A 21,765-nucleotide genomic window follows, 5' to 3' on the forward strand; every position below is an offset into this window, starting at 1 on the left:
ACCATCAGATAACTTGGATACATTGCACTCGGTTCCTTCATCTAAGTCATTAAATATAGATTGTAAATAGCTGAGGCCCAAGCACTGATCGTTGCAGCACCCCACTAGTTACAGCCTGCCAACCGGAAAATGATCTATTTATCCCTACTCTCTGTTTTCTGTCCGTTAACCAATCCTCTATCCATGCTAATATATTACCCCAACCCCATGAGCCTTTATCTTGCATAGCAACCTTTTATGTGGCACCTTATCGAATGCCTTCTGGAAATCCAAATATACTACATCTACTGCTTCCCCTTTATCTACCCTGCTAGTTACATTATGAGGAGACGTGGAGGGTGGTCCAACTGAGATATTTAAAATGATAAAGGGATTTGATAGGCTAGATACAGAGAAACTATTTCCTTCTGAAGGGGATTGACAGGGTAGATGCTGAGAGGTTGTTTCACCTGGCTGGAGTGTCTAGAACTAGGGGGCATAGTCTCAGGATAAAGGGTAGGCCATTTAAGACTGAGATGAGGAGGAATTTCTTCACTCAGAGGGTTGTGAGTCTTTGAGTATATTCAAGGTTGAGATAAATAGATTTTTGGACTCTAGAGGAATCGTCTGGGAAAGTGGAGTTGAGGTCGATGATCAGCCATGATCTTATTGAATGGCAGAGCATTCTCGAGGGGCCGTATGGCCTACTCCTGCTCCTAATTCTTATGTTCTTATGGTAGGGGAATCCAGAAGCAGAAATCAGGAAGCACTTTTTCACACAAAGTGTAGTGGAAATCTGGAATCTGCTTCTCCAAAAGGGTTGGATCCTGGATCAATTTTCAAGACTGAGATCAATAGATATTTGTTGGGTAAGAGTATGAAGCAAAGGCAGGTAAATGGAATTGAGGTACAGATCAGCCAAGGTCTCTCTGAATGGTGGAACAGGCTCAAGGGGCTGAATGGCCTACTAAAGATAAGGGGTAAGCCATTTAGGACAGAGATGAGGAGGAATTTCTTCACTCAGAGAGTGGTGAACCTGTGGAATTCTCTACCACAGAAGGCAATTGAGGCCAATTCATTAAATATATTCAAGAAGGAGTTAGATATATTTCTTAAGGCTAAAGGGATCAAGGGATATGGGGAGAAGGCAGGGACAGGGTACTGAGTTTGGATGATCAGCCATGATCTCATTGAATGGTGGAGCAGGCTCGAGGGGCCGAATGGCCTACTCCTGCTCCTATCTTCTATGTTTACTTCTGTTCCTGTATTGCTGCCCCCCACACCTTTAGCTATGTGCACACTTTAACTCTACTCACTCAGCAGAAACCTGGCGGATGGGCAGTTAAAATTGCCCTGGCTCTTACCTGTCCGAATGCTGCAGCAAGGACCCGTGCCCAAAGCCAACTGGGTCCTTCTTTACATATGCACGTTGCAGCCCAATGACATAATTGAGACACAACTGTAATTTTAACTCAGGCCTGAGCGGGGAGTCCACCTGGAGTTCAGATCGGGGCCTATATATGTGTGTATCATATACGTCTTTCATTTCTATAATTTCTCTCATTATGCCTCCTATGGTCTTATGCTAATCATTCCTGCTATTTAACCATTTGCTGTCTTCCACTTAAGTATTTTACAGGGCATTCTATTTCTTTTCCTGTATTTGATGTTTATGGGGTTTCTTCCCCTCCGCCTTGATCTGTTCCCTTTTTTACATACTGCTCGTCGGTAATATCTTCAGATTCCCACACCCGAAATGTTAACTTGTCTGCTGTCTCCACAGATGCTGCCCCACCTGAATGTTTCCAGCATTTTCTGTTTTGTTTTTTAAGCTAAAAGGAAAGTTGTTCTTCTGAGTTAATCAAAATGGGGCTGCTTTGAATGACTTCCTGCAGTGATAAAGTCAAAAGGAATGCACAAGTGTAAACAGCTTTAACCCATCCTGAGCCTTGCCAGTGCAGATTTGACCTCATTAGCTACTGGCCCCAACAACAACTTGTATTTATAGAGCACTTTTAACGTAGTAAAAAATCCCAAGGTGCTTCACAGGAGCGCAAGCAAATGAAATTTGACACCGGGCCACAAAAGAAGATAATGGGCCAGTAATTCCTGTCCCAACGCGTGAGTACGGACGGGGTACTCACGCGTGGGCCCGGAGGAATTGCCGGTTTTCAGCATGCACAGCGCATGCGGGGAAAACCAGCATTTCCTCTCCTCTGACCCAAGGGGTTAAGAGGTGGAACACGTATGACGTATCAGGCAGCGCGTGCGCGCTGAACTTCCCTTTTTTTATTAGAGTTGTCCGTGGGGAAAAGACTCCGGTTTTTACGCGTGGAAAAAGCAGCCGTAAGTACTTACTTTTAACAGGTAAGTGGTCTATTAAGTAAAATTAGAATTTTTTTTCCACAGGTTCATTTTTTTTGAAGACTTTACAGTAGGGTGAGTGTATTTTTAGCCCTGATTTTTTATATAATAATTTTTTTCAAAATTTAAAATTATTGTTTAAAATAGTTTTTTTTACAGTTATTTATAGTTTATTTAAGTAGTGCGATGTTTTTTAAAATTTTCTTTCAAGTTTAAGTAGTGTTTTGGGGCCAGGAGTTTTCATGAGTTTGACAGTTCTTACTATCAAACTCATGAATGAACTTTTGCAACCTCCCATTGGTTGCCCAGTGCTCACGTGATCCCAGCCGGCTCATCGCACTAAGTACGCCGCTGGGTCACGCACGCACAGCGCGGCAGGACCTGAAGCGGGCCAGTGACAGGAAATGCAATGCGGGCCAGGACTGAAATGTCAGCGCACCGGGTAAGTGCACATCGGGGGCTTGCATGCGCGGCAAGCCCCCGAACCTAATTTCTGGCCCATTAGGGCAGAAGAGGTAGGTTTTAAGGAGCGTCTTAAAGGAGGAAAGAGAGGTAGAGGGCCGGAGAGGTTTAGGCAGGGAATTCCAGAGCTTAGGACCTCGGCAGCTGAAGGCACGGCCGGCAACGGTGGAGTGATTAAAATCAGGGCTGCTCAAGTGGCCAGAATTGGAGGAGCGCAAGTATTTCGGAGTGTCGTAGGGCTGGAGGAGATTACAGAGATAGGGAAGGGCAAGGCCACGGAGGGATTTGAAAACAAGGATGAGAATTTCAAAATTGCGGCTGGTCAGTAGAGCATCGGAATAGTCAAGTTTAGAGGTAACAAAGGCATGGATGAGGGTTTCAGCAGTAGATGAGCTGAGGCAGAGGTGGAGACGAGTGATGTTACGGAGTTGGAAGTAGGCGGTCTTGGTGATGGAGGGAATATGTGGTTGAAGCTCATTGCAGGGTCAACTAGGACACCAAGGTTGAGAACGGTTTGGTTCAGCCTCAGACAGTGGTCAGGGAGAGTGATGGAGTCAGCGGCTAGGGAACGAAGTTTGTTGGGGGAACGGAAGTCAATGGGGTCGATTTTAACTCGGGTGCGGGCAATTGTCGGGTTCCCCGAATTTCGTGATTCCCACACGAATCTAAATGGATGTGTGAGATTGATGCAATTTTAACTCAATTGGCCAATTGATTTCCAACGTGTGGGAAGCCTTTGCAAATGGGTTTTTCATGACTGCAAGTCCCCTCCGATGACGTCATCATTGCTGCTGCATTTAAGGTCCACAGCAAGCCTTGCTTCCTCTGCAGACTTCCAAGCTTTCCCCTTATGATGGCACAGGAGCCTGCAGGAACAATGGCCAGCGGGAGGGCAAGAGCTGCACCTGAATTTGATGAGGCATCACTGCAGGCATTGTTGGATGGGGCTAGGGCCCACAGGAAGGTCCTGTTCCCTTCTTCAGGGAGGAAGAGGCCTCCCAGTCAGACCAAGGCTGTGTGGCTACAGGTGGCTGGGGAAGTCAACTCCTTGGGGCTCACCTGGATGCAGTGCAGGAAAAGATTCCATGACCTTCATCGCACTGGAAAAGTAAGTATGAAGTTTCCATCACCCTCAATCTGATCCCCATTGCCTTTCCTCACCAGCACTCAGCTTTAGCAATCTCTTCCTCCACATCCCACTTGACACTCACATCCATGCACCCTTAGCCATTCCCTCTCTCTCTATGCTCACATTCACCTAACTATTCGACCATGCAGCCCTCACACTCCCTCTCACTCTGATGCTTTGAACACAACTGGCAACACACAGGGAGGGCCCTTGGTCTTGCAACCTCACTCCATCTTTGTCTCCTTCTAAGTATCTATGCTATGCAATCTCTACACTCACTCCTTCATTCTCACTCAACCACCACTTGTCTCCGTCATTGCAGGAGAAGAGAGCTCACAACAGGAGAGAGCGAGCCAGGACAGGAGGAGGGCCACCCTCATTAGCCCAGCTCACCCCCTGGGAGGAAGCCGTCCTGGAGATTGTCGGGGCTGATACAGATGTGGAAGTTGGGGAAGGACAGACAAGTGCATCCCCGCCATCTGGTGACAGAATAGTTTTCCATCTCTCTCATTGACATTGCATGAGTCGCTGAGAATGATTCTGAAGCTACATCATATGGACTTATGATCATCTGCAAAATGCAATGTGCATGTAACCTTGGCATCACATCTCTAACTTTTTCCTTGACTCCCCCACAGGACCATCGAGAGCCCCTGTCCCCGCTGTGCAGGAGGAAGAGCCTGAGATTCCAGACTCCTCAGAGGAATCTGCAACCTCTGAGGGCGCAGCATCAGCAGAAATAAGCGCACCCAGCACCAGCGCAGACACTCGCACATCGGAGGGACCTTCGGGACATAGAGTAGTGTTGTCACCTGGTGTATCACAGCTCACAAGTGAGCATCAGCAGATTGTGGAGACAGGGACAGCAGTGGAGAGTCCTCGTCGGAGGGCGCAGGACTCTGCCAGCTCGGCTCAGCTGCATGTCGACCCTCTGCCTTTGGGTCCATCCATAAGAACAGAGGTGATGGAACTCCATGCACAGATGCAGGGGTCTCTGACAGGTTTTGTCTCCAGGGTCGCTGCGAATGTGGAGCAAATAGAGGAGTCCATAGCGAACATGAGCAGAGCCTTTGTGGAGTCAGTGGCGCATGAACGCATCAACACGGAAAGGATGGCTACCTACGCGGAAATGATTGCTGCCTCCATGGTAAGGCTGGCTATGGTAGAGGAGAGGAGGGCTACGGCCATGGAGGAGGTTAGTCACCAGGGTATGGAAAACCTGGTGAGTGTTCAGAATAGAATGACATTTCTTGAGGAGCGATGGGCATCTATTGAACAGAGAAACCAGACCTTCATGAAAGTCCTTCTGAGTAGGACTGCCAGTACAGATACAGGTCCCCATGGCCCCCCTGATGTGCAGCAAGGTGCTCTCAAGCCACTTGCAGGCACAGAGGAGGCAGTGACCCATGAGAGGGAGGTTGGTGGCAGGCCTCAAGGAAGCGGGGGTTCCTCTCCAAGCGCTCACACTTCCATGCCACTGCAGAGCCCTTGGTCAGAGCCCCGCCGGAGTCCACACCCAAGTGAGATAGACGTCTCAACCCCTGCACAGCCGCAGGAGCAGCAGACTGCTGACGAGCCCTCACAGGCTCGCCACCCCAGAGGACGCCTGTCAAAGGTGTCGAGACAGGAGCAGCAGGAAAGTGAGCAAGGAGCCTCCACATCTGCTGAAGCCACAGGGGAACCACTACGTTAGAAGACGCGTAAGAGGAAAATAAAGCACAAGTAGTCACTTGGGTGAAATGTTGTGTATATTGTAAAAATGCCATCAGTTGGTTCTTGTGCGTAAAAATTCTGATGGCAACTGTTGCAGTTCTGGCGTGTGTCATTTCGCGAATGGGGCTTTCACATTGAGGGCTTAGGATTACTTGCAATTGTCAGGATGCTGGTCAAATAGCTAGGAATCCGCAGGGTTTGGCCATTGTCGATTCTCAGGTAAGAAGCTGCGAGGCAAAAGAGTTTGATTTACAGTAGTAGGCTAAGCAAATCTGGCCAGGATGAGTGCGTTCCTTGCATCCCGGGCAGCAATGTTCTCGGGTAATGCTGCTGCTGGTTGATGGCCCTCTGCAGGGTGCTCGTTTTCGCCCTCCTCCTCCTCCTCATCATCATCATCATCTGAGGAGGATATGTGAGGAGCCACTTGGTCCTCAGGAATCTGCAAGCCACGACGCTGTGCCATGGAGTGCACAGCAAACCACGACGATTCTGGAGACCCTGGCTGCTGAGTACTGCAGGGCTCCACCTGATCTATCCAGGCATCTGAAGCGCATCTTCAGCAAGCCGATGGGTTGCTCGATTATGGATCTGGTGGAAATATGGCTGGAGTTGTAGCGCTCCTCAGCTTCGTTGGCTGGCCTCCTCAACGGCGTCATTAGCCAAGTCCTCAGGGGATAGCCCTTGTCTCCAAGTAGCCATCGGTGAAGTTGGTCTGGCGGCCTGAATAGTGGAGGCACACTAGACTGGTGCAGTATGAAGGAGTCATGGCAACTGCCAGGGTACTTGCCACAAACATGCAAAATCTCCTTCTTGTGGTCACACACCAGCTGAACGTTAAGGGAGTGGAAGCCCCTGCGGTTGACAAAAATACCTGGATTGCGATGGGGTGCCCTAAGGGCCACATGTCTGCCGTCAAAGATGCCCTGCACCCTTGGAAAGTCTGCCAGATGAGCTAATCCAAACGCTCGCGCCGTCACATTCGCGCGATCCCTGGTGAAATGGATGAGATTGTGCGCGAGGGCAAAGAGGGCATCGGTTACCTGCGTGATGCAAGTGTGTGCGGCCGCCTGGGAGATGCCGCTGATGTCTGCTGATGATCCCTGGAATGAGCCTGAGGCAAAAAAGTTGAGTGCGGTGGTCACTGGTAAGGAGTGTCCACCTGGTCCTCTGGGCAGCAGGTCTTGCTGTAGCATTGTGCAGATGTCAGTCACTACCTCTCGCGAAAGTCAGAGCCGCCTTTGGCACTGCTGCTCAGTCATGTTGAGGTAGCTGACCCTGTGCTTGTAGACCCTGTTTTGGGGGTATCTCCTGCGCTGACGGGCTTCCATGCTCTGGCCCCTTCTGGCCTGTGCTGTCTCAGATGGGTGAGCAGCAGCCTGTCGCTCCTGCTGCTGCTGCTGTTGCTGCTGTTGTTCCTGGTTCTGCTGCTGCCGCGCCTGGTGCTCAAGCTCCTCTAATGCCAAGAAGGGAAGGAGAAAAATGGCTCCCATGCTTCTGGCATATGCCTCCGCTGAGGAAGCGCTGAGTGAGGGTGGTGAGAGGGGTTTCCCAGGAGTTCACACTGGAGATGTGTGTGAGGCTCCAACCTTCCACAGGTGTGGTTAAGCCTGGTAAAAGTTGCCCCAGGCCTGAAACAACAAAGTCCTGCCACCTGCAAATGATGATTGATCAAGTCTCCTCTTTAATGGTTGACCTGCAGCTGATAGTCAGCAAGCCAATAGTGCTCACGCCAGGTTTCACAGGCGTGATCCCCACCAGGCGTGTTTTATGTGGGAAAAGGGTTAAAAATGCAAGGGCCTGTTAAAATGGCATTATAAAGGCCAATTATTGCTGATTAAGGGCCTTAAAGACCAGTCCAGGCTGCTGGAGGTGGGACTGATTTGGGACCTGGGTTAAAATGGCTCGGGGTTGGGAACCAGGTGGGGGGGGTCCCGCCTGCCAGTTTTAGCGATTTTAACCCCCCCCTGCACGCCTCAAAGCCCACCTCACGGCTCAGTTAAAATCGACCCCAATGGCTTCGGTCTTCCCAATATTTAGTCAGAGGAAATTTCTGTTCATCCAGGACTGGATGTCAGACAAGCAGCGTTACAAATCAGCGACAGTGGGGGTGCGGTTGAGAGAGGTGGTGGCGAGGTAGAGCTGGGAGTTCTCAGCATACATGTTGTAATGTATATACCTTTAAGTGGGGAACTATCTTTTACAGCTCATGTATACTGTAGTACCGGCAGTGACCACACCTGTATATAGCCCTGAGTAGTAATCTGTACAGATCAGTTGCAGTCTGAGCCACGTCGAGTAAACACCTATTGTACCATTCTCCGCAGTCCATTTCTTATTATACACGGACGTAACATTGGCGACAAGGCAGGTTCGAACCTACCTGCAACTCTGCATCACCTCCGGGGCTTCGTTCCTGGAGATCAGTGGATTGGAGGTCAAGGCCAGAGACTCGGGCGTCGACCACGGGCAACCGCCCAGTCATCCAGCAGAGACTCGAGAATTGCGGGGGAGGCTGTCGAGAGCCAGGCTTGGCTTTCCAGTCGAGGTGGTCCAGTGAAACGGGGTGGCAACAGGTAGTGCGCAGACCCTTCCCGGACAGCGGCGGGCTAGAGCCGACCGAGCGGCACAGCAAAGGGCCGAGCAGCGTCGATGGGAGAGAGAGAGAGGCAGAGCGCACAGGGCGCAGCCAGTGTTCAGGGGCCGAGCAGCGTCGGAGAGAGGGAGAGAGAGAAGGGCGCGAAACCTACAGGGCGCTGCCATTGCCACGAGAATCGCCGGGAGCGGCGTCGGCAGCAGCGGGGGAGGAAGGAAAGCGCGGGAGACGCCATTTTAAGCCATTGGGAGACGCCATTTTAAACCACACCCAAAATGCCGAAGAGTGGCAGTATCACCGCATTTGACAATGAAGTCGAAGATTGGACTACATATGTCGAACGAATAGAGGTGTACTGCGAGGCAAATGAGGTGTCAGATGACAAGAAAGCGTCGGTATTGTTAAATTTAATGGGTGCAAAGACGTATGGTTTATTACGAAATCTAGTGTCCCCAACGAAGCCAATGGAAAAGAGTTTTGAAGACATAGTAACGATACTAAAGGAACATTTAAACCCCACACCGCTGCTGATAGCAGAAAGATTCAAGTTTCACAAACGGAACCAGCATAAGGATGAAAGCAATGCTGATTATTTAACAGAACTGCGCAAACTATCGAAACACTGCCAGCTTGGAGCGGGACTGGCAGATACCTTAAGGGACAAGTTTGTGTGTGGGCTTCAAAGTGAAGGAACCCAGAAACGGCTTTTATCTGAAAAGGACCTTGCGTTGGAAAAGGCTTTCAGCATTGCGGTATCATATGAAGCAGCAGCACGGGGCGCTGCAGAGATACAACAGAGACTGCAAGAATATGGCACAAACGAAATGTCATATGGAACAGAGAAGTGCTATCGCTGCGGCAGAACAACACACGACCAGAATGATTGCTGGTTCAAAGACAAAGTGTGCAGACAGTGTGGAAAAGTAGGACACATAGCACGAGTCTGCAGGTCGGGAAAGAAAACCTGCAATAAGAAACCTACCAAAGAAAAGTACAAGAAGGTACATAAGATAACGGAGAATAGTTCAGACGAACAAAAGAGTGATAATGACTCCGAAAGCAGGGAACTGAGTTGTCTGAAACTACATAATGTGATCACAATGGAGGATCACCGAACCATTTGGGTCACTCTCAAGATAGCAGGAGTCCAGGTAAAGATGGAATTGGACACAGGATCAGCCCTAACAGTCATAAACCAACGGGACTACGAGCGGCTATTCTCACACATACCCTTGAGAGACACAAAAATTATTTTGAAGACGTACACGGGGCAAAAAGTCTACCCCAAAGGAAAAATAAGGGTGACCATTATATATAACGGTAAGGAAACACCAAAACTAGACCTGTATGTATTGCAAGATGGAGGACCACCATTACTGGGACGTGAATGGATCCGGAAAATACAACTGGACTGGCATTCCATACAGGCACTGACTGTGGCTGACAAAAAGGATGACGACGTCACACCTGGGCGACTGTCAAAGATCCTAACTGACGCGAAAGAAGCGTTCCAGCAAGGACTCGGAACACTAAAAGGCATGACAGCGACGATTAAAATTGAAGAAAACGCAAGCCCAAAATTTTTTAAGGCCAGACCCGTACATTATGCGATCCGCCCAGCCGTCGAAGCAGAGCTGGAGAGTCTGGAACGTTCAGGTGTACCGTCCAAGGTAGACTGGAGTGAGTGGGCTACACCCATCATCCCTGTGATGAAAAAGTCGTTGAGCAGCACGCCTGGGGAACCAAGGAAGGTTCGCATCTGTGGGGACTTTAAGGTAACAGAGAACCCGGTCCTTCACACCGTACAATATCCACTTCCGCGGATTGAAGATATTTTCGCCTCACTATCTGGAGGGAAACGCTTCACTAAGATTGATCTGGCCCAAGCGTATCTGCAAATGGAGGTAGAAGAAGCATCAAAAAAATACCTCACAATCAACACCCATAAAGGTCTCTACCAATACAACAGGCTGGTATTCGGGGTAGCATCAGCTCCGGCTATTTGGCAGAGGGCAATGGAACAGGTCCTGCAAGGGATCCCAGGGACCCAGTGTTATTTGGATGACATCCTGGTCACGGGCGAAAATGACAGTGATCACCTTGCCAACCTGGAGCAGGTGCTCACTAGATTGCAGGAATATGGGCTCCGAGCTAACCGCCCCAAATCCGAGTTTTTTAGAAAACAGATCTCGTACTGTGGTCACGTTATCGATAAAGAGGGGTTACATAAGTCCCCAGAGAAGATTGAGGCAGTAGTCAAGGCTCCAGCACCGGAAAATGTGTCACAACTGAGGTCGTTCCTCGGGCTGGTAAACTACTACCATAAGTTCTTGCCAAATTTGTCGACAATACTACACCCACTGAACACCTTACTGCAAACTGGGGTGCCATGGAAGTGGAGTGATGAATGTAGACGAGCTTTCCAGAAGAGCAAAACACTAATCACATCGAAAGAGGTATTGGCCCATTACAACCCAGCATTACCAATTCGGTTGGCATGTGATGCGTCACCCTACGGCATTGGAGCGGTGCTGTCGCACAAATTCTCGGACGGCTCAGAGAGGCCAATAGCCTTCGCATCACGATCACTAACCTCAGCCGAGCGTAACTACGCCCAGATTGACAGGGAGGCCCTCAGCCTAGTGTGGGGAGTGAAAAGGTTCAATCACTATCTGCACGGGCAGAAATTCACCTTGCTGACTAATCACCAGCCTCTTGTCTCCATTTTTAATCCGAAGAAGGGCGTTCCGGTGATGACTGCGCAACGACTACAAAGATGGTCACTTTGTCTAGGGGCGCACCACTATGAGATTGAATATAAGGGCACGAAACAGCATGGAAATGCTGATGGGCTATCACGCCTGCCACTGCCTACTGCGGAGGAAGCACCAGCAGTGGATCCTGTCGAAATATGGCAGCACGGTGGCATAGTGGTTAGCACTGTTGCCTCACAGCACCAGGGACCCGGGTTCAAATCCGGCCTCGGGTGACTGTCTGTGTGGAGTTTGCACATTCTCCCCGTGTTTGCGTGGGTTTCCTCCGGGTGCTCTGGTTTCCTCCCACAGTCCAAAGATGTGCGGGTTAGGTTGATTGGCCATGATAAAAATTGGCCCTTAGTGTTAGGGGGGATTAAATACGTGGGGTTACGGGGATAGGGCTTGGGTGGGATGGCTGTCGGTGTAGGGACCGGGTGCTAGGGTTTGGATGATCAGCCATGATCTTGTTGAATGGCGGAGCAGGCTCGAAGGGCCGAATGGCCTACTCCTGCTCCTATCTTCTATGTTTCTATGTTTCTATTCCATTCGACTATAGTTGAATACCTACCGGTAACTAACGCTTGTATCGAAAAGGAAACCCGAAATGACCCGACACTGTCTCGGGTATATGATTTGACGGTGAAGGGATTGCCAGCACATGGCGACTCACTGTTGCCAGCATTCTCGGCAAGGAGAGAACAGCTGTCAGTGTGCCGGGGGACCTTGATGTGTGGATCCAGAGTGGTAATTCCACCCAAGCTAAGGGATAGAGTGCTCAATGAGCTTCATGAGGGTCATCTGGGAGGGGTAAAAATGAAAAGCCTAGCCAGGGCTTATGTGTGGTGGCCGGGAATCGATAAACAAATCGAGGACCTGACCAAGAGCTGCTCAGGATGCCAGAGAGTCCAAAATGCACCACCACAGGCCCCTCTACACCCATGGGAGTGGCCCTCATCTCCATGGCAACGGGTGCATATTGATTTTGCTGGTCCATTCATGGACTCAATGTTTTTAATAGCTGTGGATGCGCACTCGAAATGGCCTGAGGTCATCAAAATGTCCTCCACCACCACGGAGAAAACTATTGCAGTCCTACGGACCATTTTTGCCAGGAATGGCTTGCCAGAACAGATTTGCTCCGACAACGGACCACAGTTTGTGTCCGAAGAGTTCCGGAGGTTCTTGAAAAAGAATGGGGTAAGGCATTACACATCCGCCCCGTATCATCCAGCCACAAATGGATTGGCTGAGAGGTTCGTACAAACCTTTAAGAAGGCAATAAAGGCTATGTACAATGACAACATTCCGCTGCAGCACAAGGTGGACAATTTCCTGTTCGCCTACCGGAATGCGACACATGCAGTCACCAACCAGGCCCCAGCCATGATGTTCTTTAACCGAAGGTTAAGATCTCGCCTGGATTTGCTCAGACCAAACGTACGAAGAGATGTTGCAAGTAAGCAATTCCAGCACATCCATGAGAAGCCAACAAGGAGCTTCAATGTAGGGCAACCAGTCTTGGCCCGCGACTACCGAACAGAAAAATGGCAGCCAGGAACGATATGCACACAGCAGGGCCCACTAATGTACACAGTGGACATTGGGGAGAGCATCGTGAGACGCCATGCTGACCAGATCCTAGAGTCACAGGAACAAGTCAACCCCATGCCTCGCCTATACGTACCTGGCGATGAACCCGATGTACAGGTCGCATCTACCCCAGAAACAGTAGCATCGGAAGCTGATGAACCAACCGACGACAGGGGGCCAGAATCGCCTCCGCACCAAGAGCAAGACACTCGGGAAAGGCGCTATCCAGAAAGGATCAGGAAGCCTCCCCAAAGACTGAATATATAAATAGACTATTTTCAGCTAATGTTGCATGTTAAAAGTGTTAATTGTAATTAGTTTGATATTTAATTGTTAAATGAGTGTTATGGTACTGTTAATCTAAAAGGGGAGGAATTGTAATGTATATACCTTTAAGTGGGGAACTATCTTTTACAGCTCATGTATACTGTAGTACCGGCAGTGACCACACCTAATAATTATTAATAATAATAATTCAACTTTATTGTCATTGCACAAGTACATGAACAATGAAATGTGATCTTGCAAGCTCCCATAACTGGGAGAAGCAAAGCCGCTGCGTCGGTGCGCGCCGCCATTCCATTTCCACCATTCCTCCTGTCCGACAATCTTCAGCCCAACGCCCGGGCTTGCTCACCAGCCGCTCCTCTTTCCGTGACCTTCTCACCCGCCGCCCCTCCTCCTTGTGGCTCCTTCCATGACCTTCTGCACCTGGTCTTCCCTGACAGTCACCCCTCCAGGTACTAACCAGGCCTGGTTCTAGCTTAGCTTCACAAGCCTTGCCAGTGACCCTGTCCCTAGTCCCAGGAACAGCCCAGAGTAGTAAGCTGTACAGATCAGTTGCTGTCTGAGCCACGTCGAGTAAACACCTATTGTACCATTCTCCGCAGTTCGTTTCTTATTATACACGGACGTAACACATGTGGAATTGTGAGGGGCAGTATGTAGATGAGAAATAGGAGGGGGTCAAGGATCGATCCTTGGGGGACTCTAGAGGTAATGGTGCGGGAGCAGGAAGAGAAGCCATTGCAAGTGATTCCTGGCTACAACTTGATAGATAAAAATGGAACCAGGCGAGCTCAGTCCCACCCAGCTGGACAATGGTAGAAAGGCATTGGAGGAGGATGGAGTGGTCAACCACGTCAAAGGCTGCAGGCAGGTCAAGAAGGACAAGGAGGGACAGTTTACCATTGTCACAGTCACATAGGATATCATTTTAGTATCTGCCTCATTTGCTTTAGGAATCAAATAACTTCTTTTCAGCAATGCAGCTAACAGAGCTACTGTACGTTTGTCATTAATATGTGCCATGCTCAGACAGATACCAAGGGCCATTTTCAACTGCTAGCTGCCTGTTTCTTGCCTGGAAAATGGGCAGCCATCAGTTGACAATTGTAGGTTGAGGGGGGGGGGTGGGGGGACACCTCGGCTGCCCCATGGACGCCCAAGGCCCACCTGATTTTCAAGCAGGCCTGTAAATGAGCAAACAGAAGGACCACTTGTACCAGATGGGAGGCTGGTTAAATATGCAAGTTGGGATCCTATGCCATTGTAGGACACCAAAATGTCCTCCACCACCACGGAGAAGTACAAATGGACAGAGAGAGCACCGTTCACGCTCTGCCCATTTATACCAAGTGGTGAGCAGCCTAACCAAAGGTCCTTAAAAGGGCCCCCAAACTCTCTTTTTTGTTCTGTGGGTCCAGTTGCTCCATAAAATGGCTGGGGCCCGCACTCGCTCCTCTCCGTGACTCCCCTACTCCTCTTCCTCCCGAGGCCGGAGCTGCTGGTCGGCTCAACTGGCGAGCTGCGGTGAAGCATGTGGTGCCTGCAGCTTGCCACCTACGTTCAAACGAGGCCCATACCTGGTTCGGGCCTCCTGACACTGGCTTCAGGCGGGCACCATGGTTGCTCGGCCGACTTCACTTCTGATTCTGGCAGAAGTCAACCCTGACCCTCTCTCTCTCTCCCCCCTCCCCATTATGATTTGCTGATGGCTCTCAAGCTAAGAGGAAAACCGCTAAACATTCTAGTGCCTGAGCCAAGCTATAAATTTATATTAAAAGATAAACTATAGCATTTCTTATGAATCAAAACTGTACAGATTCTTGGACCTGCTGCATTACCCAACTGAAAAGCCAACCTAATACTTTGTTTAACCCTTTTATCAGTCCAGAAACACCCTGGGGGTAATTTGCACTTTCAACGCATGGGCGATCCCCTCTGTCGGATCACGGCTCAGGCAGTGAATGTGAAAATTACCCCCACCCCGTCCCTAAAAGCATCAAGCTGAGGTTTCACCTCTGGGACCTCGGGTCGAATCAAGCTAAGAGAGAAGATGAAGGAATCCACTGTCCCAGATAGATGTTGGGTTGAAAAGCCCAGCTTGACATCCTCCAACTATTGCTCCTTGATTTATCCCCTCTTGTGCCAAATACCTTTAAGAGTGTTGCCTTTGGCCCTTTGTCTAGGTGTTGCTGATATAAAAGTTACTGCAAAGTTTTTATGGTGGCATTTAATTACAGTTTCTGTGAAACTGTCTATTCTTAGTGAAGCCTGAAAATGATCACTATTATTGTCCACCTGTCCACTTTCATATTTCCGTGCAATTGCTGCAATTGGAAATGATGCCAGCTGCCACCTACATGAATGACATTTGGCCAATTAATGGAAGCAGAAATGAATCCAGCTGCCAGAGAGTTTTCTAGCTAAGGTAACAGTCAGAATAGAAACGTCTTTAGATTGGCTCCCTACACCATGACTGTAACAGCTAATAAAATTTTAAAAAGGGAGCATTCCTAACTTAGCAGACAGGGATGGCCTATTATGGTACCAACTTAGCAGCAGGCCTCACCCGACTTTGCGTTTGACCAGCTTGAGTGAGATTGCCGGCTGATTTTTTTTATACATTTTTATTCTGACTAACGGTTGTGTCACTCGCAGTCAGTTGGATCTTACGCTGTTTTATAATGGCAGGAGCCATGACACCGTGTAACACACACAATGTATTATTCCACTGCCGAGGCACAGCTGTAAATAAGCACAAGCACAAGGCCTACGCAGAGTTCAATTACTGCGGTGAGAGCAGCTTGCAGATTGCCAAGTGCCTGTCAACTTCTGGCCTCAGGGCAACCTGCACGTTTCTCCCATCAAGTTCCAGGTTCCTGCCATTGACCTTTCTCTTTCGTAATTTTGGACAATTTGAAGTGTTGAGCCTAAAGTTTGATGGATAGTCTAAAAACTTTTATATACAATAGATAGACCGCATTAGTATAACTTAATTCACTTCATCATTCATTGGCTGGGTCATAGGGAATTTCATCATTTGACAAACAGAAAAAGGTTCGAGCTCAACGGAAGCTCGAGGAACAGCACCTTATCTTTCGATTAGGCACTTTACAGCCTTCCGGACTCAAAATAGAGTTCAATAATTTCAGATCATAACCACTACTCTCGTTTATCGGACAGCAGTTACTGGTAACGATTCTGCTTTTGTCATTTTCAGCTCCTCTAGACCCATCTTTTGTTTCTTTTATTGTTGCATTACTACCCCCTTTTGCCTCGCACCATCATCCCTTTTGTCATTTCATCTCTCCTGCCTTCCACCCTATTACAGACCTTCCCTTTTGTTCTTACCTCCCCTCCCTCCCCCCTTTCCCCACCTCTGTACTTCCTTAGAACCTGTTACGTCTCTAACTTTTTCCAGTTCTGACGAAGGGTCACAGACCTGAAACGATAACTCTGTTTCTCTCGCCACAGATGCTGCCTGAGTATTTCCAGCATTTTCTGTTTTTATTTCAAGTCTCCTTCTGTTCAGTTCCCAACATGGGCACATTGAGTGAGGGCCGAGCAGAGGCTTCGGTTTCACCCCCCTCCCCCCAGCCCCCACCCCCCAGAGGAATCCCTAGTGCCTCTAGGGACTAGAGGGTCATGATGAAGAACTGGAAGAATACCAAGCTAGTTTTACAGCCAACCTAGAACAAAACAAAGAGAGGAATGGAGCTCAGCTGTGCCTCACTGGTGGAACACTCGCCTCTGAGTCAGAAGGTTGTGGGCTCAAGCCTCACGCCAGAAAGGCCCCGATTTTAACTCCAGGTGGATTCCCCGCTCAGGCCTGAGTTAAAATTACAGTCGGGTCGCAATGATGTCGTTGGGCCGCAACATGCATATGTAAAGAAGGACCCTGCTGGTTCTGAGCGCTTGTCCTTGCTGCCTGCTCAGGAGAGCAGGTTAAAATTGCAGATGTTGCGATCATGGCGGCTTTCAGACAGGTAAGAGCCAGGGTGATTTTAACTGCTCACCCGCCAGGTCTCTGCTGAGCGAGTAGGGTTAGAATTGCCAAATCTAGGCTGACACTCCAGTGCAGTATGGGGGAGGTGCTGCACTTTCAGAGGTGTTGGCTTTCGGATGAGACGTTAAATCGAGGCCCCGTCCGCCCTCTGAGGTGGACATAAAAGATCCCATGGCACTATTTCGAAGAAGAGCAGTGGAGTTCTCCCCGCTGACCTGGCCAATATTTATCCCTCAACCAACATCACTAAAACAGATTATCTGGTCATTATCTCATTGCTGTTTGTAAATTGGCTGCCGCGTTTTCCACATTACGACAGTGACCACACTTTAAAAAGTACTTCATTGGTGATAAAACGCTTTGGGATGTCCTGTGGCTGTGAAAGGCACTATATAAATGCAACTCTTTCTTTCTCTAGAAGGCCAGCTACAAGGGGCAGTGACATTTGTCTGGGAGAGGTAGTGCACCAACACCCCTTCCTCTCTGCCCCCTCTCCCCCACCCCCCAGGTGTCAGGCCTAGAGGATGAAGAAATTACGATAAAAAAGACCCAAAAAATGGAGAAATAAACCAGATAATATCCCCAGAAGATAGAAAATCAAAAAAAGAGAGAGAAGCATTTTTGTCTATCCATGCAACATTTTGCTCAGACCAAATGAAGGTTTTATGTTAGTGAAATGCCTCAACTAGAAAACCGTCATTAATCAAAGATTTATTCCTCTAATACTGTTCATACTCACTCAATGTCTTCTAAATAGATTCTCGTAATAGTCCAGATAATTGTGAAGAGCGTTGGGATACCTGCGGAAAACATCCTGTCCATTAAAGCCAAAATAAGTTCAGTTGGATTTTATCTGAAATCTGTTAATAACGTTTTCTGATCATCAAAAAAAAGGCTTACCCCAGCCAATCAGCATGTAGAGAACAAAGTACTTATTTTCAGAGAAAAAAACCATGAGGAGCGTGTGCAGGTACAAACCTTCCACTAGCAGCCAGTAGAAGTTGGCAACGATGAAGTACTGGAAGAATACCAAGATAGCTTTGCAGCCAACCTGGAACGAAACAAAGAGAGGAATGGAGCTCAGCTGTGATCAAAAGAAGAGGCCGTGTAAACATGTTAGTTAAAAATAGCATGGAAAATGCAGGACAGTGCATACTTTCCAATGTTACTAAGGATCATGAACCTTGCCAACAGAGTGACTGCTGTCTGCAAAGAGGCTTTATAGCCAGAGGCAGTCCCAAAGGGAGAATTCCTACATGCACATCTCAACTCCTCTACATGAAGTTGTAAATTCTAACTATTGACTTGTTGACTAGCCAGTCTAGTTCCACCGTTCATCAACTGAACAATGTTGGCAGGAATGAAGAAGTTAAATCATCAGCCTTTTTATGACCAACAAGTCCATCATATTTAACACATCTCAACCCAACTTTTAACATGGGTCCTTGATATTTACACACTTCACCACAATAAACAATTTATCTGGATAGTAAATGGTTTGTCAATTTTCTTTATAATCTTGAACTCTTCAATTCATGTCACTTTGAAGTCTCTTTTTCAAAGAACATAAGATCAATCACTTTAAACTGTTCTCGTAACTTTAATTCCCGATATTTGGAATCAGTTTTGTCTCTTATATCTGTACCACAACAAAGACAATAATATCTTTGAATTGAACCACTACAGACTACCAGCACCAACAATAACTTTCATTTATTTGATGCTTTAACGTAGTAAAACATCACAAGGCACTTCACAGGAGTGTTATAGAATCATAGAATCAAATAAATTTATGACACAGAAGGAGGCCCTTCGGCCCATCGTGTCTGTGCCATCCAAAAAAGAGCTATCTACCCTAATCCCAGCCTAATCCCACTTTCCAGTTCATAGTCCGTAGCCCTGTAGGTTATGGCATTTCAAGTGCATATCCAAGTACTTTTTAAATGTGATGAGGGTCTCTGCCTCTACCACCCTTTCAGGCAGTGAGTTCCAGACCCTCACCACCCTCTGGGTGACAAAAGTTCTCCTCAACTCCCCTGTAATCCTTCTACCAATTACTTTAAATCTATACCCTCTGGTTATTGACCTCTCTGCTAAGGGAAATAGGTCCTTCCTATCCACTCTATATAGGTCCCTCATAATTTTATACACCTCAATCGAGTCTCCCCTCTACCTCCTCTGTTCCACAGAAAACAACCACAGCCTATCCAATCTTTGCTCATAGCTAAAATTCTCCTATCCTGACAACATCCTGGTAAATCTCCTCTATACCCTCTCTAGTGCAATCACATCTTTCCTGTAATGTGGTGACCAGAACTGTATGCTGTGGCCGAACTATATGTAATATATACTCTTATATTATCATTCAAGATTTGACACTGTGCCACATAAGGAAATATTAGGACAGTTGGCCAAAAGCTTGGTCTAAGAGGTAGGTTTTAAGGAGTGTCTTAAAGGAAGAGAGAGAGAGAGAGAGAGAGGTAGAGAGGTGGAGAGGCTTAGGGAAGGAATTCCAGAGCTTAGGGCCCAGGCAGTTGAAGGCACATAGGATATTAAAATTGGGGATGTGCAAGAAGTCAGAATTGGAGGAGCGCAGAGATCCCAGAGGGTTGTAGGGCTGGAGGAGGTTACAGAGATAAGGAGGGCCAAGCTCACGGAGGGATTTGAAAACAAGGATGAGAATTTTAAAATCATGGCATTGCCGGACCGGGAACCATTGTAAGTCAGTGAGCACAGGGGTGATGGGTGAACGGGACTGAGTGCGAGTTAGGACACGGACAGCCGAGTTTTGGATAAGTTCAATTTTATGGAGGGTAGAAGATGGGAGGCCAGCCAGGACAGCATTGGAATAGTCACCATTGACCAGAAACTTAACTGGACCAGCCACATAAATACTGTGGCAACAAGAGCAGGTCAGAGGCTCTGTATTCTGTGGTGAGTGTCTCACCTCCTGACTCCCCAAAGCCTTTCCACCATCTACAAGGCACAAGCAAGGAGTGTGATGGAATACTCTCCACTTGCCTGGATGAGTGCAGCTCCAACAACACTCAAGAAGCTCGACACCATCCAGACAAAGCAGCCCGTTTGATTGGCACCCCATTCACCACCTTAAACATTCACTCCCTCCACCACCGGCGTACCGTGGCTGCATTGTGTACCATCTACAAGATGCACTGCAGCAACTCGCCAAGGCTTCTTCGGCAGCACCTCCCAAACCCGTGACCTCTTCCACCTAGAAGGACAAAGGCAGCAGGCGCATGGCAACACCACCACCTCCAACTTCCCCTCCAAGTCACACACCATCTTGACTTAGAAGTATATTGCCGATCCTTCATCGTCACTGGGTCAAAATCCTGGAACTCCCTACCTAACAGCACTGTGGGAGTACCTTCACCACACGGACTGCAGCGGTTCAAGAAGGCAGCTCACCACCACCTTGTTTTATAAATATATTAAGAGTAAGAGGATAACTAAAGAAACGGTAGGGCCTATTAGAGATAATTAGGGTAATCTGTGTGCGGAGGCGGGAGACGTTGGTAGGTGTAGTGTATGTACTTTGAAGAAGGAACTATATTCTGCAGTCCCTGTATACTGCAGTGCCAGGAGTGACCACCCCAGTATATAAGCCTGTGTAGTAACTTTGTATAGTAGTTCCAGTTTTGTCTCCATTCAGTAAACACCTGTTATAACCAACTCCTGCAGTCCGTGTCTCAATTACACACGGACGTTACACTGGCGACGAACAGATCCGAAAAGAAAAACAAACAGAAGAAACGGGCGTCGACCGTGGGCAACCGCCCTCTGATTCATCGAATTCGAAGATTTGCAGGAGAGGCTGTCGAGAGCTGGGCTTGGTTATCCAGTCTATGGTGTTCCAGCTAATCGGGCTGGTGGCAGGTAGTACACTGATCCTTCCTGGGCTGTGGCGGGCTAGAGCTCGATCGGGTGGCTTTTCAACGGGGCCGAGCAGCGTTGTCAGGAAGAGGAGAGAGAGAGAGAGGGTGGAGCACACAGGGCGCGGCCGGTGCTACGAAGCCGGGCAGCGTACAGACCCGAGAAGAGGGAGGAAAGTGTCCCATAGGGTCTGCTCTGACGACGGGAACAGTAATTAAAATAAAAGAAATTAGAAGCGCAGAAAGCTGCGAGGAGCTGCAGTTTGCCACGGGGACCGCAGAGAGCGGCGTTGGCAGCAGCGCGGGGGGGAAATGCGCGAAGACCATAGGGCGTCGCCATCAAGGCATAAAAACGCCAGCAACAGCGCTAGCAGCAGCGGAAAAGACAGAAAGCGCGGGAGGCATCATCTTAATCCAGCAGGGAAGAAGGCAAAGCGTGGGAGGCACCATTTTGTTCAATCGGGGAAGAAGGCAAAGCGCGGGAGGCGCCATCTTAGATCTCCAAGATGCCGAAGACTGGCAATATCACTGCCTTCGATAATGTAATAGAAGACTGGACCACGTATGTGGAAAGAGTCGAAGTATATTGCAAGGCAAATGAAGTAGCCGATGAGAAAAAGGCATCGGTACTACTAAACTTAATGGGCGCAAGAACGTACGGCCTATTGCGGAACCTGATCACTCCAGTCAAACCGATGGCGAAGAGTTTTAACGAAATTGTTGATATCCTACAGGAACACCTAAATCCTACACCGCTGCCGATAGCAGAAAGATTTAAATTCCACAAGAGAAATCAGCATAAAGATGAGAGCAATGCTGATTACCTTACGGAACTATGCAAGCTATCAAAGCACTGCCAGTTCGGAGCAGGACTGGCAGATACCCTACGGGACAAATTTGTCTGTGGACTCCTGAGTGAAGGAACCCAGGAGAGGTTACTCTCAGAGAAAGAGCTGACGCTAGATAAGGCTTTCAGCGTGGCAGTATCGTACGAA

The 21,765-nt window shown here is 48.5% G+C and overlaps 1 protein-coding gene across 1 annotated transcript in view; it reads right to left on the bottom strand.

Moving 5' to 3' along the window:
* The window catches only part of vipr2 (vasoactive intestinal peptide receptor 2), a 298,909-nt gene that overhangs the window by 49,690 nt on the left and 227,454 nt on the right, over positions 1-21,765 (bottom strand). The window contains exons 7-8 of the mRNA XM_085987570.1: positions 17,778-17,928; positions 17,617-17,677 (exon numbers count right to left, since the gene is read on the bottom strand). Of these exons, the coding sequence (XP_085843696.1) occupies positions 17,617-17,677; positions 17,778-17,928 (212 nt within the window). The remainder of the gene's footprint in view (positions 1-17,616; positions 17,678-17,777; positions 17,929-21,765) is intronic.

This window comes from Somniosus microcephalus, chromosome 5 (assembly GCF_052327205.1).
Source record: "Somniosus microcephalus isolate GS21.2 chromosome 5, FLI_Smic_1.0, whole genome shotgun sequence".
Taxonomy (NCBI): Eukaryota; Metazoa; Chordata; class Chondrichthyes; order Squaliformes; family Somniosidae; genus Somniosus; species Somniosus microcephalus.